Genomic DNA, 16704 nt, shown 5'->3' with positions numbered 1-16704 from the left:
ACACCTTAATTTAACACATTTCTATTAATCTGTGTATTGCCATGAGGCAGTGGCTTATCGGGTAAAATTCCCAGCATCTGTCTTTGGCAGCTCCATGGTGTCTCTCTCCAACTCTGTCTTTCTTTCTCCCAGCATTCAGTTCCATCTTTCCTACCTACCTAAGCTCTGCCCTATCAACAGGCTAAGGCAGTTTCTTTATTCATCAATGGTAATTACAGCACACAGAGGGGACTCCCATATCACAGTTAAAGTAGAGCAAGTTCTAGAAACTCCAGCTCCTCCTCAAGATTGTGGATACAGGGGAATCTTTGTGTCTTGGTGTACAAAACTGGCTGTGCAGAGCCCTGTGCAGAATTTCTAAACAAAAACTGGAAGGCGATCAGCCCTCAAGGTTCTGAAGATCTAAGGTCATAGGCCTTGAGCACACTATTTAAACTCCGTCAACTGAGGTCTCCTCATCTGCAGAGTCTCCCTGAGCACATCTGTGTGACTTAGGTAATACATTTTTAAAAGGTATCATTAGCATCATGAGTCTATTGCTACCTCTCATGTGGTAAGAACTCTGAAGGATAACTTGACCTTTGTCTAGCAGATACAGTTTTCTGTGCAAGATGCAGCCTCTGCTGACCCTCAACTTACTCAGCAGGCTACACCGTGTGCAGCACCAGGGAAGCAATCGCAGCAGGAGCATGGCTACGATGTGTCGGGACATCTGCAGACCACGGAGAAGACTGTGTCTGTACAGGCTCACCTTCTCTCAGGTAAGAACCACGAGGAAGCCCCTCGGGCTGAGGCCACGTGAGAACAGTCAGGTCCAGGCTGAACCCATCACTGAGGCAACGCTGTTAGAGACTGTCTGCTTGACATCTGTGAGCACTCATGTATTTATAACAATTATAGCCAGTTTGGGTATATAGATGACGAAAAATCTCTTTGATTACCCAAGCTTAGCACCATATTTTAGCTACCTTGGTAAATGCTGGTCTAACACCTACGTGGAAAACGGTAAGCTACAATGCGTGGGTTAAACACAGTAGGTTTTCTGTTTTTCTTTTCGAGTCAGTCACACAAGTACTCCAGACTCCCCTTGTGTTCTCTGTTATCCAGGGATGACCTTGACTTCCAGATTAGGAGGAGTAGAGGGTTTGATTCTCTTGTTGCCTCCAATGTGAGACTCCACTCTATTCTGTTTTGTCTTTAACTCAAATCACAATCATCATCCTTGTGGTTAAGGAAATGGAGATCAGAGAGAAAAATAAATCAAGCACTAGGCTTTTAGCTCAATGTGAGACTATATGGTTAGCACATATGAGGTCCCTGGTTGATTTCCCAGTACAAACAAACAAACAAACACACAAACCCTGAGTAAACCATAAATAAGAGACAATGAGGAAGACAGACTGGTGGGCCAGGTAAGGCAGGGCCAAGTGTGTCCAGAGGATTAGTGCAGTCCCCACTGAAGTCCCCAGGGTAAAGCACTGTGTCCTGTCCTGGAGACGCATCTTCAATGCTTAGAGAAGAGAAATAAGATGTGGTTCTACGTCACAGTCTCAGTGCTGTCATAGTGGTTAGGCTTGGGCTGGAGAGATGACTCAGAGGTTAAGAGCACAGAGACTGTTCTTCCGATGGTCCTGAGTTCAATTCTCAGTAACCACATGGTGCCTCACAACCTGCTTTGGCAGTCAGGCATACTTGCAGACAGAGCGCTCATACCTTAAAAATATGTAAATAAATAAAATTTTTCAAAAGGAGAATTTAGGCATTTTATTTCTATGAAACAAGGAACTTTGAACAGAAACATAGCAAAAAAAAAAAAAAAAGAAAAACCACTTTATGGGCTAAGGGGAGTCGCTCTTTGGTAGAGCACATGCCTAGCATGCACGAGCCTGAAGTTCAGTACCCAGTACTGGGGGAAAAAAAAAAAGGTTTATAAAGGAGAAGTAGGTTGAGGTGAAGATGTTCTCAGTAGTTAGGACCAAGAAGTCTAAATCAAAGTTGCCACAACCAAAACTAACGCCACGGCCTTGGAAGGATACGAGTTAGAAAGGTGGCTTTGCAGCAGAGCATATAGACTTTGGAAGAATAAATGACAAGCCAGAGTATCTAGCAGTTGGAAATAAGAGACAGAGCTCATTTGGATATCTAACTGGAAATACAAAAGGCGGAGATGGGTCTCTGGGACTAACAGGAGTCTGATATCATTTAAGCATTGCCACAAATAATGAAAATAAATTAGATATAATTTAGGAATCTATGAGGATGAAGAAAGAAGGGAAAATGTGCAAACTAGGAAAAGAGTAGTTAAAGACAAAATTCTTAGAAAGAAAATCTCAGTGAAAAATTAACAAATTAAAAGTAGTCCAGATGCCGTGATGTGCCTGTAGCCTAAACTCCTGAGAGCTGCAGCCAGACTGGAGCAGGCGTAAGAAGGAGCCTCCCCTGGCTACCCCACTGCAGAGCGTGCAAGTAGGTGGAGGGGAAGGAGGAGAGGCTTGAGCTGACAACAGGGGACACTGCTTTTCTAAGTGTATATTCTTGAACTCAAAAGCTTGAAGGTCTGAAGTCAGATTAGTAAGAAGTGAGCAGAATCGGAAGAGGCTGCTGTTTTGCTGGAGTGTGTTTGTAGACAAGCGGAGTGAGCAGAACAGGGAGAGGCTGCTGTTTTGCTGGAGTGTGTTTGTAGATAAGCGGAGAGCAGCATCACCCTCAAAAAGGAAGGGAAACAAGAACAGAACACAGTGTTCTTTATTCCCATTTTAAGAGAACACCCTGCCTCTGACAAGCTTTTCATGCCCGAATCTCCAGAAAAGGTAACCAGCTGTGGGCAGCATGGTGTGTAAGGCATTTTCTCTGGGTGTTTTAGTGTGATGTCTGCTAGCTGTGGGTGGTGGTATGCCCAAGGGAAATTGTAGATGTACAGAAACTATAAAACTATGACGTTTACTTTTCTAGAGTTTAATGTCAGTGTAAGTCAACTTTTGCTTAAAAATTTGACTGATGAACAACTTTCTTTTTAAAGACAAGCCTTTACTATGTAGCTCAGGCTGGCCAAGAATTCATTATGTAGAACAGGCTGGCCTCAAACTAACGGTGATCCACCTGTCTCTGACTCATGAGTGTAAGGGTTAAAGGCATGCACCACCACATCCAGAGATTAACAATTTTATTATTGAAATTTCTTATTAAAAATGGTTTAATATTAGCTTTAATCCTCTTTGCCATCATTTCCATATGAAATAATTTTTTTCTCTCATTAAGTTGAAAATTTTTGTCATAAAAGTTGACAAAAATTATCATTATAGTTTACCCTTTCACCATCTCATAAACATCTCCATTAAATTCTGCTCTACTTTCAAAACAAACAGTAAGCTGCCATATCAGTGTGACATCACATGGACATAAAAAGGTAAATGAGGGAAGTGGAAGAACTAATAAAAGACAGAAGTCAGATGGACAAAGGCAGAGCTGGAGGGAGGAGTCCGAACTGCTTAATTTTCCTGGTAGACAGCATCTGAACTGCACACTGGCCATAAAAGATTCCCTGTGGACACCTGTGACTGAGCATTCCAAATGGAAGAAACAGAATGTGTAAAGGGTTTTAGGATGCTGACCTTAACATGGCTAAAGCTCTGGTTTGATCAACAGGAATGTAGAAATAAATATGAACAGGTTGACACGGGGCCGATCACAAAGAACCTAGCAACTGAAATGCTTTGGGCTTGGTGGTGAGATTGTAGTCACTGGAAAACTGGTGGTGATGTAAGTGAAGCTCATGCTGCTGCGGGGCAGCTAAACTGCCAGGACAGGGAGGCTGGGAGGAGCCTATTTGACCCTTGCTGTCACCCCAGGCTTGTGACCCTATTCTCTTGATTGTCCCGCCTCTCTCTCTGAACGTTTCTTACAGTTGCCTTTAGATACTAATAAATTATGAATGTATAGCCTTAACTTTTGTTTTCTCTTGAGAGAGGGCTGTACTATGTATGCAGTCCTCATTATTCTCAAACTCACGATTCTGCCTCGGTGTCCCCAGTGCTGGGAAAAGAGGTGTGTGCCGCTGCTCTCCTGCAAGTGGCTTCCTCTCCACTGTAGGCTTCCCCACAGGCTGCTGAGCAGGCCTCCCTCTTTACTCGGTTATTCTGTAGATACCACGACATGGGGAAGGTTGAGAAACAGAGTGCTACCTGTAGGTTCCAGGCAGTGCTTTCCTGCTGTTATTTGCACAGTTCAAATGTATCTGGCCCCAGACAATGCTTATACAACACTAGTGAGCATCTTTATTTAAATATCATATAACCAAAAAAAATTATCATATAACTAGTTCAAACTATGTAAAAACAAAATTTCCACTTTTCATTCCCCAGATTTTATAAAGGGGTATATTTATTATTTTAATTTTTATGTTATCTGAGTGTTGCCTGCATGTTTGTCGTCGGATCCCTGGAACAAGAGCTGCAGGTGGCTGTGAACCACTGGGGGTGATGGAAACACAGCCAGGGCTTTCACAGCAGAGCAGTCTCTCAGCCTTGCAATCCCCAGATTTCATCTTTCCCTTTTTAATCAGTGATAACAACACATCACCATGTACCGACAAGTGGAGAATTATCCTAGAATGGTCTTCACTTTCCGCATTCACTCTTCACTCCTTCCTGCATAAGATCCGCTGCAGCTGAGAGGGCATGCAGTCCTGCACTTTCAGCCTTTCTCCCCACTTCTCCATTCCTCTGTGGCTTAAGAAAATGCATGCATAGTCAGGTGGTGGTGGTGCATGCCTTTAATCCCAGCACTCGGGAGGCAGAGGCTGGTGAAGCTCTGTGAGTTTGAGGCCAGCCTGGTCTATAAGAGCTAGTTCCAGGATGGGCTCCAAAACTACAGAGAATCCCTGTCTCAAACAACTCCAACTCCACTTGAACCTCTTCCTGCATGTTTTCTCCCAACTCCATGTCCTCCTCTTCTATTTAATAATAAAAAAAAATCCACTGAGTCCAGTTACTGCTGATTGGTATAGGCTTATCCACTAGAGCATGGGCAGCCATGTTGAATCAGTAGCCACACTACCAAACAAATAGGACTCTTCCCAGTCCCTATCCACTGCCAGCTGCTTCTCAGCCAGGGGTGGGGCCTGTGAACTCCTAGTTCCCATGCAGGGATGCTGACTGGCTTGTGCGGTAGTCCTCCCCAGTGCTCCCCCTCGTCCCTGCACTACCTTATCTATGGTTTTCCCCGAGGAGAGGTTGATATAAGCTAGTCTTTAGAGCAAGCTCCCACAGTCATGAATTCTCAGCACTTCGAACAGTTATAAGTTTCTCTGCATTGCTGTCCCCCTACAAAAAGATTTCCTAACCAATGTTGAGAGCACATGTTTATGGTTGTAAACATAAATAATGAGAAGACAATACAACCATTTAACAAAATAGCAGTAGATTCTCTCCTGTGGTCTTTGGTGTCTCCACCCATTAGCTTTTGACTAGTTTACCCCGCCAGGCATGAATTCTTCCCATGGGGCAAACTTCAGCTGTCTCAGAAGCAGTGGTTACCTCATAACAAGCACACACTATTGCCCCCGCGGGCACATGCTGCCGAGTAGGCTGATGTGATGCTGTGTGTTGTGTCTTCACTCTCACTGGCCTGTCTAGATAGTGCCATGCCCCACCTCCCTAGATGCCTTTCGTTGGTCTGCCCTTTTTACTCACTAGGGGGAAGGCAGGATTTTCATGACTAGGTTAGCCTAATCCAGACCCACCTCTGGAGCTAAAACCAGTCTACAAACTGGAGAACTCCATACTGTGAGAACAGCCCACTCCACATCACGGTTGTTAGCTGTGATGTCATCTGCTCTCCATGTTCCCAAAACAAAGGTCACCTTTAAGTGAGCAATGTTTACTTTTATAAGAAAACTCAGCAAATAATATATAAAGCTATAATGCATAGAAACGTGTCATTTTATTTGTGTGTGTGTGTGTGTGTGTGTGTGTGTCTTTCATTACTTTGTTTTCTTTTTTCTTAATCAGGATCTTATAAGTAGTTGAAGCTGACCTAGAATCATGACCCTCCTGCCTCAACCTCTTGACTGTTATGATTAAAGGCATGTGCAGGTATATCTGCCCATTTTATTTTTATGATATCTGACATATAAGGAAAAAGAAAATTAGACTCTAGATAAGTGCCCTGAAGTACTTCCATTGTGCCTTTCTAAAGGGTATGTGCTTCTAGGTGATTCCAAACAAGTCTGGAATGGCCCCACTGTGGTGTGTGCCTCTGCTGAGAATCCCACGATGCTTGAGCCAGACTGCCATGCTCATGTGCAGAAGGTAAAATAATGCGACTTTTCTCAAATGTTGAAAGCTCTTAAGATCTAATATGAATCATATGAAAAAATTCATAAACACTAAAGTAAGATTGGATTCCCAAACCTAACTTTTGCTTATGTCAAAAAAGATACATGTTAGCAAATGTTATCTCCCACCTGCATAATCAGTCCTAGCCTGTGTGTAAGACCATGTTTAGAGTTTGTGGAAGAGGTCCCTAACCTTCATAGCATACACTGGCAGCAATTTTTTCAATATATCTTCTGGATGTTTGGGTTACTTTAACTATGAGTTCCTGTTCTAGGCATCTGAAACAAATTTTCAAACTGTGAAGGCGCTGAATCCCTTCCCTCCTTAGAAGTACTCAGGGCACTGCTTAATGCTTAAGATTATCACCTGGGCACAAAATCTAATGGTTCCCTCTGTTAACGTGAGTGGAGAACCACATTGAAACCTTGTACAACCTTGTTATTTTAGTTTGCTCTTAGATAAATAACTGAGTTTAAATTATCTGTTTCCCCAACTGAAGTCAGAGTCCACGAAGGCCTTAACCTGTTTTATTACTGAGTAAGAAGATACCATTTTCCTTCCAAAATGTGATAGATATCTATAAACACAGGCTGAATCAAATGTCTGTCTATTTTAGGATATAAAGATCAAGAATGCAGAGTCCTGGAGAAGTTTGGGCAAGCCAGTGAGGTCATCAAGTGCCCCAAAGTCCTCGGACGAGCTCTTCAACCAGTTCAGAAAAGCAGCAATAGAAAAGGAAGTGAAAGCCCGGACCCAGGAGCAGCAGATGCGGAAACACCTGGAACAGCCTCCACAGGAACCAAAAGCACCTCCAGAGAATCAGAGGTCTGTGGCTGGTTGGCCTTAACAAGGCCGGGGAGACATAGAAATGGATGTGTCAACTTACTGCTATTCAGTTGCCTGGTAGAACACACAACAAATTATAGTTACAAAAAGTGTATCTTATCAATATTTCTCTAAATAGTTGTATCTCTTTTTTAAAAGACAGAAATAGCTGAGAAATCAAACTAGTAAAGATGGAAACGTTACGAAATTCTAACGGTCTTTTTCCCAGAACTGCATTCCAAGTTTTTCCGTTCTCGTGTAGGAAGACAGCGCTGTGTGGGGGCCATGGCTTTCCAAACCTTTCTTTTCCCATCAAAACCTGTCACAATCACATCAGAAGTAAAATTCAGGGGGTGGGGGACATAGCTAAGTTAGTGCACTGTTTGTCTAATGTGCCTGAGGTCCTAGACTTAGCCTCTGTGTGGTAGCGCTTGCCTTTAATCTCAGCAGTGGGGAAGTTAAAGATAGGAGGATCAGAAGTCATCCTTAGCTACAGAGAGGTCACATAAGGTCCTGTCAAGAAAGGAAGGAAGGAGGGGGTTATGGAGAAAAGGAACTCTGACAACCTGGGACCCATTCATTTCTTTTTGTTTTCATTGTTTGATCATGTCTTTGTTTAAAAAAAAAACTTAAAGAACTTGAAACCTACTTTGAGCCTTCCTGTTTACTTAAGGGAGCTTGGAAATGGATTGGCTCTAGAATCCTCATCAAATAAGATGGAAATCAAGTGTCATGGAGAAGAGCGGGAAGAACATCAGCCACCAGAAGCTCAAAACCAAAGCAAACTCTGGCTTCTCAAAGACCGGAACTTAGCAAGGGAGAAAGAGCAAGAGCGGAGGAGAAGAGAGGCAGTGAGTACACTTTGACTTCCTAAGTTAACCAGGGAGGGAGCAGCGCATCGACGTCGCTCATGGTCAGAGACGATGGATGTAGAGCTGGGCAGCTTGTGGAACCACTGGGCTAACTTCGCTCTGAACTAGACTTTTAAAGTTTCCCTGCGACTTAAATTCCTCCTTTAAAGACGGAATAATAATTCCCATTATGAAGTAAATTAACATGCACTGAGCACATAAAGAAAATGCCTGGCATGTAAATGAAGTAATTCACGGTTCACTGTTACTGCCTTAAAAACCTGCAGATCGCTTCAGACGTACCATGGCTTCCCAGTCAGTGTTTCTTGTGTCTCTTTAGTTGATGGCTAGATTAAGAAATCTGGAAAGAACCAGACAGTAGTGGTGCATTTGGGAGGCAGAGGCAAGTAGATTTCTGAGTGTGGGGCCAGCCTGGTCTAAAGAGTGCGTTCTAGGACAGGCGGGACTATACAAAGAAATCCTGTCTTGGGGGGAAAATTGGAAAGAAAGAAAGTCAGTGAGATGACAGTAGACAACACACAACTTGATCACATGGAGTCAGATAATCTGTCTTCCGCGGCACGACTTGTCACCCACCTGGGTCTCTCATGCTCCGGCTTAAGTGTCAAATGTTGTATAACACGTCTGTTTACACCAATAAGGACACTAATGACAGACTAAAAAAAACCATTGTAGGCAAATCTAGCTTGGTGAATCCATGAGTTTGACTGTAGTTGTTCACAGGAGCAAGCCCGTGGGTTATCCATAGGAACATGGCCGCTCAGAGGCATCTGTACCCTTTCCCATCTCCATCAGTTGTTACCGCTGCTATCCTCAGGAGGGGAAATGTCCTTCACCTTAGTGCCTCCTCTTCCATGAGGAATGAAGTTCCTGCTCTCATGCGTAATAACACTCTCTGACTCCCTGGCAATATGTCATGTCCAGAGGACAGACTTTAGCAACACTACTGCCACGTCACTGGAAACCAGAGTTTCCGGAGCCCATGGCTGGAGGCTGGGGAGATGGCTCAGTGGGCAAAGCACTTGGTGTGCAAGGGTGAGGACCAGAGTGAGGTCCCCAGAACCTACGTAAGTACAGGGAGTCAGTAAGCTGGGGGTTCAGCTGAGATAGCTGCCTCCATGTGGAAGATGGACGGGTGATGCCAAACTCTGGCTTCCACATACGTGTGTGTGCACCCACACAGCCATACACAGCGTAAGTCTGTAGTTTTCATTAATATTCACTCTGTACCTTGCATGTTTGTATATTTTAATATTGTATGTAAATTAAAAATAGTTTTATTATGAATATGCCTTGCTCATATTCACATCCCACCACCTGCTCCTGACTAAAACCCTTTCCCACTGGACTCTTTGTCAATAGCTTCCCTTCCATTTTCACAAAAATCTAGCTTCTCCATATTCCATCCTCTCTCAGGTGTGTTTTGCTGAACATGATGTTTTCAGTTCTGTTTGTTTTCCTGTCACACACGATCTCACTCTTAATACTTGAGGATGCTTCTTTGTAGACAGATGTGTACGCGCCACATTCACTTAGACACGCATCTGTTGACAAGGGCGCTGCGGTCAGTGTGGTAGATGTCCGGGTTTCTGTTCTGTGGTGACTGATTCCTATGTGTGCACACCCATACTGACTTCCCTGAGTCTGTGCTCATTTTCACTCCCAGCATCCTTTAGCTCTCCCTGCATCCTTGAGAGCATGTGTCGCTTCTGTTTTCTCACTGATTGCTGCTCTGTATGTGGTGAGGGAAAGCTCGGTGTGGTTTTGATTCCCACAGTAGCTAAAGATGCTTGACATTTAGTTCTGCGCTCGCTGAACTCGCTCTTTATGACTAGATATTCATGTCCTCTATTCATGTCCTCTTTTACATGTTGAATTATTTTTCCAAACAAAATCTTCCTTCCTCCCTCCCCACTTTCATCTCTCACAGCTGGGATCTTAGCTTCATAGCCTGAATTCTCCTAGAACTCCCCATGCTCTTGCCTTAGTTTCTTGAATGCTGAGATTAGAGGCCTTGGTCTCAAGCAGAAATGAATGGCATTTAACAATGCCATTATTTATACAGAGATTATTTTATTGTTTGTGGTAGAGAGATCAAATTCAGGGTTTTACACCTGTTATGAATACCCTCTAGCACTGAACTACATCCTCTGTAGAACTTCCTACCATGATAAGCATGCTCTGTTGTCTGTTTCAAACATTTCTGAGGTTTTTTTCTTATAATTTCATGAGTCCACTTGTTGACACAGACAAAGACCTGACTTAGTCACCTTCGAGACCTCTTACAAGAGTCTAGCGTCCTTAACACCTCCGCTCAGTCTGATGTCAGTCCTTATATCCTAAGGACTTTTCAGGAGCTTGGCCAGCTTGACTAAGGACTACCTAGAACATTAACAGTGCCCAGAGTTCACCTCATGCCCGTCTCCTTCATCAGCCCTGTAGTCTTCCTTCTGGGTTTGGCCGAAGTGTGATTGGGACCACAGAGAAAGGAATAGCCAGCCTACAATATCTGCGGCAAAATCAAGTGGTGTTTTAAGTAATGATCCCTAATATTTATTAGTTGACAGATTGATTCTCTATTTGTAAGTATTCTACATGAATCTATTTTATCTCAGATAGATATGAATTTAAAATAAAATTCTACATGCCACCTTTAAAATAAAATTTTTCGAGCCGGGCAGCGGTGGTACAAGCATTTAATCCCAGCACTTGGGAGGCAGAGACAGGTGGATCTCTGTGAGTTCAAGACTAGCCTAGTCTACAAGAGCTAGTTCTAGGACAGGCTTCAAAGCTACAGAGAAGCCTTGTCTCGGAATACCAAAATAAATAAATAAATAAATAAATAAATAAATAAATAAATAAATAAATAAATGGAATAACAAAAGAAATTTTCATTTTTACTTAAGTATAACAAAGGCTTTGTTACATTTTCCTGCTGTTTTCCAGTGTGCAGCATAAGAGCGGCACCGCATGATCCTCAGACCGGGACACTTTTTCAGGCTCCTACATGGCAGGCTAAGATCAGGTTTGAGGAACTATTTGGCCTAGACAAGTGGCCTAGGAGCCGAGTGCTGAAGAGTCCAGCCTAGGAGCTAAACACTAAGAGGTCCTGATTTCAGTTTTGCTAGTGTTTGTTCATTTCTAAGGCAGATTTTCAGAATCTTTCAGTCTGTTAGAGTCAGACATGTCCCACCCTTCTCTGTGGTGTTAGACAAATAAGCCTTTGTTATCCCTTTGGTAGGTCGGCCATAGCTCCAAATCTTGAAAACAGCCACATCCAAGAAGCCAGCCAGCAACAGACTAGAGCTTTGTGTCTCATTGATCTTCTGCTGTGGGAAGGGGCGGAGCCCTTTACATTTGAATGTCTGCTGTGACTTCACCTGGCAAGGAGCATTTAGAAAGTCTTGAAGGACTCCCTTGGAGTCACACCTAGAGCACTCCCACTGTCCTCTCCCCTGCCCCGCGCTCCTGTATCGAGCTTGTGCTGAAATCTGTCCTAACAGCTTCCTTAATAAACCCCAGCTTTTCTTGACGGGAGAAACTTGGGAATGTAGTAACCATGTTTCTTTGGTTTGACTTGGCATTTTCTGTACTCTACTCATTTCCTAAAGATTGCTAATATGCAAATGAGCACTGTTCCTGTACTGCCCTGCAGTTTGATCCCATGCTCATAAATAGATCCCTGGAGAACACACTGAGGTAGGGTTTCCGACTCAGTGCCGGAATCAATGGAACCATAGCTTTTACATTATATGGTAGCATTCCCACACACAAGGATTGCACTGCTAAAATTAAACATTTTAAAGGTGTATGTGTGTGTGTGTAGCACGTGCTCACAGAGGCCAGAGGAGCCAGTCTGCCTGGTTAGTTATAGGCAGTTGTGGACCACCTGACAATGGATGCTAGAAACTGAAGTCAGGTCTTTTGTCTGAGCTGTGCACATCTTTAACCACTGAGCCATTTTTCCAGCCTGGTTAAGACAACTTCTGTGCCTAGTGCTACACTGAGTACAGGAACAAGCAAGAGTTGGCTTTCAGCTTGCATTCTTACTAGTGTTCCATAAGTATTGAAATACTGTTCTCATTGGAGAATCAAACTTACTATTTATGTTCTTGTGGCATTTTATTACATCTGTTATATATTAAAAGGAACTTGTATTTTTAATTAAAAGTTTTATATATATAGTCATTAAGCTAATTATTTATATTTTGCATGAAACATTTCTAAGTGTACAAGTGTTTATATAAAGCTGTAATAAAGGCATGCATCTTAAACTAACAAAAAATCTTCTCTTTTCTGCAGATGGCGGGTACCATTGACATGACTCTTCAAAGCGACATTATGGCAATGTTTGAAAATAACTTTGATTAAAATTCAGTTTTAAATTAACTATCACCTTTAAATTAATGGTACAAATATTTACAATATATTGGTAAAGTGATTACTTTCAACCACCAAGATACCAATCATATATTGTGTTTTGACTGCCCTAAAATAATTAAATATTTTTCACTTACATTTTTAATAAATATGTTCATTTTAAATACATAATTTATAAAAGGTTTTATAATTTTGATCTCTAAAAATGAATATATTTTTATCATTCTACTGAGGACTGTCAACTATGTATTATAGCCCTGATCTAAGCAAGTCTGAAAGGGATCATCTGATTGGAAAAAAATGAAGAATATATAAAAGAATATAAAAATGGGTTCTGTTGAGTTTTTAATTTTTGTTTGTTTATCTGAACCAGTTTTCTTGTTCGTTTGAGGCAGGGTCTCATATACCTCTCCTGCCTTACCTCTCAGAACTGGTACTGCAGGAAAGAGGTTTTCCTGTCAGAATTATCTGGAGTCTAACAAGTGATACCTTGTTCCTATATGAATCACAATGTCATAGTCTCTACTGGCTCCATGTTTAAATTTCACACTGACTTTTGTTTTAAAGCATTATAGCTATGATTTGAAACAAAGTAACAGCTTTGTGTGTGCCAGCTTCTGTAGGAATGTGTCCATGTGTCTTAAAATGTGGAGGTGATGGCAGTGAATATTTGCCGAATTATGGGAAGTTTATGAAACATTTATGTTTTGTCATTTTCAAACCGGAGTTATATCTAAACCTTGTATATTCTCTTTGAATTTTAAACCTTTGAACTCTTGAAGCATAACCTGATTTAGGCCCTGTTGCGATATTGTCTGAAGTAGAAATTCCACGTGAGTCCAAACAACAGCACATGCCTGCCATTGTCCAGTGCTTGGGGGCAGAGGCCAAGGTGGAGGCCCTGTAGCAAGAGTACGTGCGTGGGTGTTATTTTATTATACCCTCTGTTTTCATTTAAAATAATTTTCATACACTACATTCTGATCATAGTTCGCCTGCCCCCAACTCCTCCCAGCTCCCCACCCACACAGCTTCACCCCTTCTTTCTCTCGCTTATTGAAAAGCAGGCAAATAAAGCAGACAAACCAGAATATAAATAAATAGGTGAAAAAGACAAAGTACAAGAAATACATACACACAAACCACAAAAAATGCAAAATCAGGTAAAAATACAAGCAAAAGACCAGTAAGACAAAAAAAAAAAAAGCCCAAACAAAGCAATATCAAACCAAAATGTCTACTGGGTTCATTTTGTGTTGGCCATCCTACTGCTGGGCGTGGCCAGCCTTTAAGTGTGGTTAATATATCATGAGTCTCCATTGAAGAAAACTAATTTTTCCTTCACAGGCAAGCAGATGTCAGGTGCAGCTAATTTCTTGGCTGGGGTGGGACCCATGTGCACTTCCTCCTGTTAGTGCTTGAACCCTGTCTGGCTTAAACCTGTGAGTACCCTGTACATGCTGGCACATCTCTGAGTTCATACGTGTGTCAGGCCCGTTGTGCTGGAAGACATTGTCTCCTTGGAGTCATCCATCCCCTGTAGCTCGTACATCTTCCCACCTCCTCTTCCACATGGTTCCCTGAGCCCTGAAGGGAGAGGTTGATGGAGACAACCCAGTTAGGGCCGAATGTTCCAGGTCTCACTCTCTGCACATGGTCCACGTGTGAGTCTCTGTGTTAGCTTCCGTCTGCTGCCCGAGGAAGCTTCTCTTCTCTGAGGATGGCTGAGCGAGGCACTGGTCCACGGGTACAGCAGGATCTATGCTCCTTTAGAAGAACAGTGGTAGCTGGTTTTCACCTAGGACCTTGGCCTGTCTTGTCTCCATTCTTAGCCACACAGGCGTGTCAGGCATGAGTTCCATCTCACAGAGTGGGCCTCAAATCCAGTCAGACATGATCATTTGCTCCCACAACATTTGTGCCACTGTTGTGCCAGGGTGTCAACGGGGAGGTCATCATTGTGGGTCCCTGCGTTTGTAGCTGGGTTGGTGGTTGCCTTTCTCCTCTGGTAGCAGGGGTACAAGCTCTAGTTAGGCACCAGCGCAACTTCTTCATGCTCAGTGACATGCACAGGCATTGTCTTTATCATTGATTTGATTTCCTTCACGTATGTATGAATATATGAAAACGTCAGGCTCAAGTTTGCCTTCTAGTGCCTTCTGTAGAGCTGGACTGGTAGATTGATTCTGCTTAAACGTTGTTTTAGTGTGGAATATTTTTATCTGTTGTGATTGGAAGTTTTGCTGGGTATAGGCATCTATAGAAATCTGTAGATCTATAGATAGAAAGTTTTGTCTGGGGTGGCATCTGCCATTGCCTAGATTTTGTGGGGCACCCGTCCAGGCCCTTCTGGCTTTCAGAGTCTCCATTGTACACTCAGTTGTTGTTCTACTGGGTCTGCTTTTGCATGTTACTCTTAATAACCTTTCTTTGTTCTGTACGTTTAGTGATTTAATTATTATGGGGGTTTCTTTTCTGGTGCTATTTGGTGTCTCCTATACGCTTGGTAGACACCTCTTTCTTTAGGTTGAGGAAATTTCCTCTTATGATTTTGTTGAAAATATTTTCTGTGCCTTTGACTGTGAGTTTCTTCTTTCTCTATTCCTGTTATTCATAGGATAAATCTTTTCTTAAGGTTCCATATTTTGAGGATGTTTTGTGCCTGGATATTTTTAGATTTGACATTTTCTTTGACTGAGGTATCCATTTTTTCTACTTGTCTTCAACACCTGGAGAGTCTCTTTGTCATGTCTTGTACTCTGTTGGCAAGGCTTACCTCTGAGGGTTTTGTTTGACTTCCTAAGTTTTCCCTTTTCAATTGTCCACTTGGGTTTTCTCTGTGCTTCTGTTTGCACTTTCAGGTCTTGAACTGTTTTATTCGCTTCCTTCTACTGTTTGTGTCTTCATAGACTTCACTAAGGGATTCACTCATATCCTTTTTGGGATCCTTAATAATGTTCATAATTGGCTGTTTTGAGTCCTGGTCTTGTGCTTCAGCTGTATTCCCTGCTGGAGTAGGGTTACTGGGCTCTGCTGGAGGCATATTGTCTTGGCCGTTTGTGTTTGTGTCTAGGCATCTGGGGTTAGGGTGGTTGAGTTGCCTGTAGATGTTGATATCTGGTCTTGTCTTTGTTGAATGAGTGTTATTCCATTTCTTGGTTTCTGCTGCCTTGTCTGGGTCTTAGGAGAGTGTGGTAGTGTGGTTCCCTGGTATTGAGGGAGTGCTTCTTAGGTCAGTGTGTGGCAGAGGGTAACAGAGATGGACTGGGAAAAAAGACTGAGAGTGAGCCACTTCAGAAAAGACCCCAGGAGTCCTATGCACATCTAGGGGTATAAACGGTATAAAGATCATTTTTCCTCTAAGCTTCATCTCAAAAGAGAGCCCCTAACATTTGTTCTGCCTGAAGGAGAGAACAGGGGAGGGTGTTGAAGGGAGAGAAGCAAAGCTCAAGACAAATGTGTGAGCATTTGCCAGGCCTTTACTTCAGTTCTGACATGGCCTCTCAAAATGTATTTCCTGATCCCTAACATTTTTTAAAATATCAATAGTCTCTAAAATATTTATTTCTTAAAAAAATAGAAATTTTAATCATTTCTTTAAGACTCTACCTAAAAGTACAGTTAAAGCAGGCCACCTGTCTCATGGTCTTTGGTTGTTTCCTGGGGCTTCTTGTTTAGCATTTAACAAAAAGAGCCAGTTTGGGGAATCCAAGAGCTTGCCATTTCTAGTGCCTGCCAGTTAAATTAACATAGTCACCACACATAAAACCAGATGGAGTACCAAATGTCTTTTTTTTTCTTTTTGGCCTAAATATTTCCTTCTTTCTTATCTTTCTGTTTTCCATTTTAGCATCTTTTATTACCTAAAAATTGAAGCCTTCCATGGTAGTTGGAGAGATCTGTGATTTGCTTTAGATTTCTGTGCTGCTTCTAGGAGTAGCTCAGCACCCCAAGCTCTGGGTTTATCCTGCACAGTTTCAGGAACATGTGTGGGCTCAAGAACATGCATGGGTGGACTCAAGAAACTTCCCAATAAGGTTCCTTACAACCCGGGAACAGGGCATGCTGTATGTTGTCTTGAGCGTCCTGTGAGGCCATTGCACATTCTACAGAAATTCCTGACATCTCTTCCTTGTTGAGCTGGAAAATGACTGGCTCTTATCTTTGACATCTTTATGATCATGGACTCATAAAACTTCTAAGCCAAAAAGAAGAAACAGGCACAGAAAAGCACCCCAGAATTAAAGATGATTCTGTGTGCGAGGGTTTTGCCCATGTGTATTGTTTGCATG

At 42.5% G+C, this 16704-nt stretch overlaps 1 protein-coding gene across 10 annotated transcripts in view; it reads left to right on the top strand.

Moving 5' to 3' along the window:
- Positions 1-12761, top strand: part of Brdt (bromodomain testis associated) — a 57316-nt gene extending 44555 nt beyond the window's left edge. For 4 of the 10 annotated variants that reach the window (XM_085691527.2, XM_048447100.3, XM_048447098.3 and 1 more), the window contains 5 exons: positions 590-761; positions 6196-6308; positions 6952-7160; positions 7834-8011; positions 12335-12761. In XM_085691527.2, the coding sequence (XP_085547653.2) occupies positions 590-761; positions 6196-6308; positions 6952-7160; positions 7834-8011; positions 12335-12403 (741 nt within the window). In that variant the 3' untranslated portion in view covers positions 12404-12761. The remainder of the gene's footprint in view (positions 1-589; positions 762-6195; positions 6309-6951; positions 7161-7833; positions 8012-12334) is intronic. The other 6 variants (XM_085691526.2, XM_048447104.3, XM_085691525.2 and 3 more) reach the window with 6 other exon arrangements.
- The last annotated feature ends 3943 nt before the right edge of the window (positions 12762-16704 follow it).

The sequence above is a fragment of the Myodes glareolus genome, chromosome 8 (genome assembly GCF_982192425.1).
Source record: "Myodes glareolus chromosome 8, mMyoGla1.1, whole genome shotgun sequence".
NCBI lineage: Eukaryota > Metazoa > Chordata > Mammalia > Rodentia > Cricetidae > Myodes > Myodes glareolus.
The sequence above is the reverse complement of the archived record's forward strand: the minus strand, read 5'-3'. Positions and strand labels throughout refer to the sequence as shown.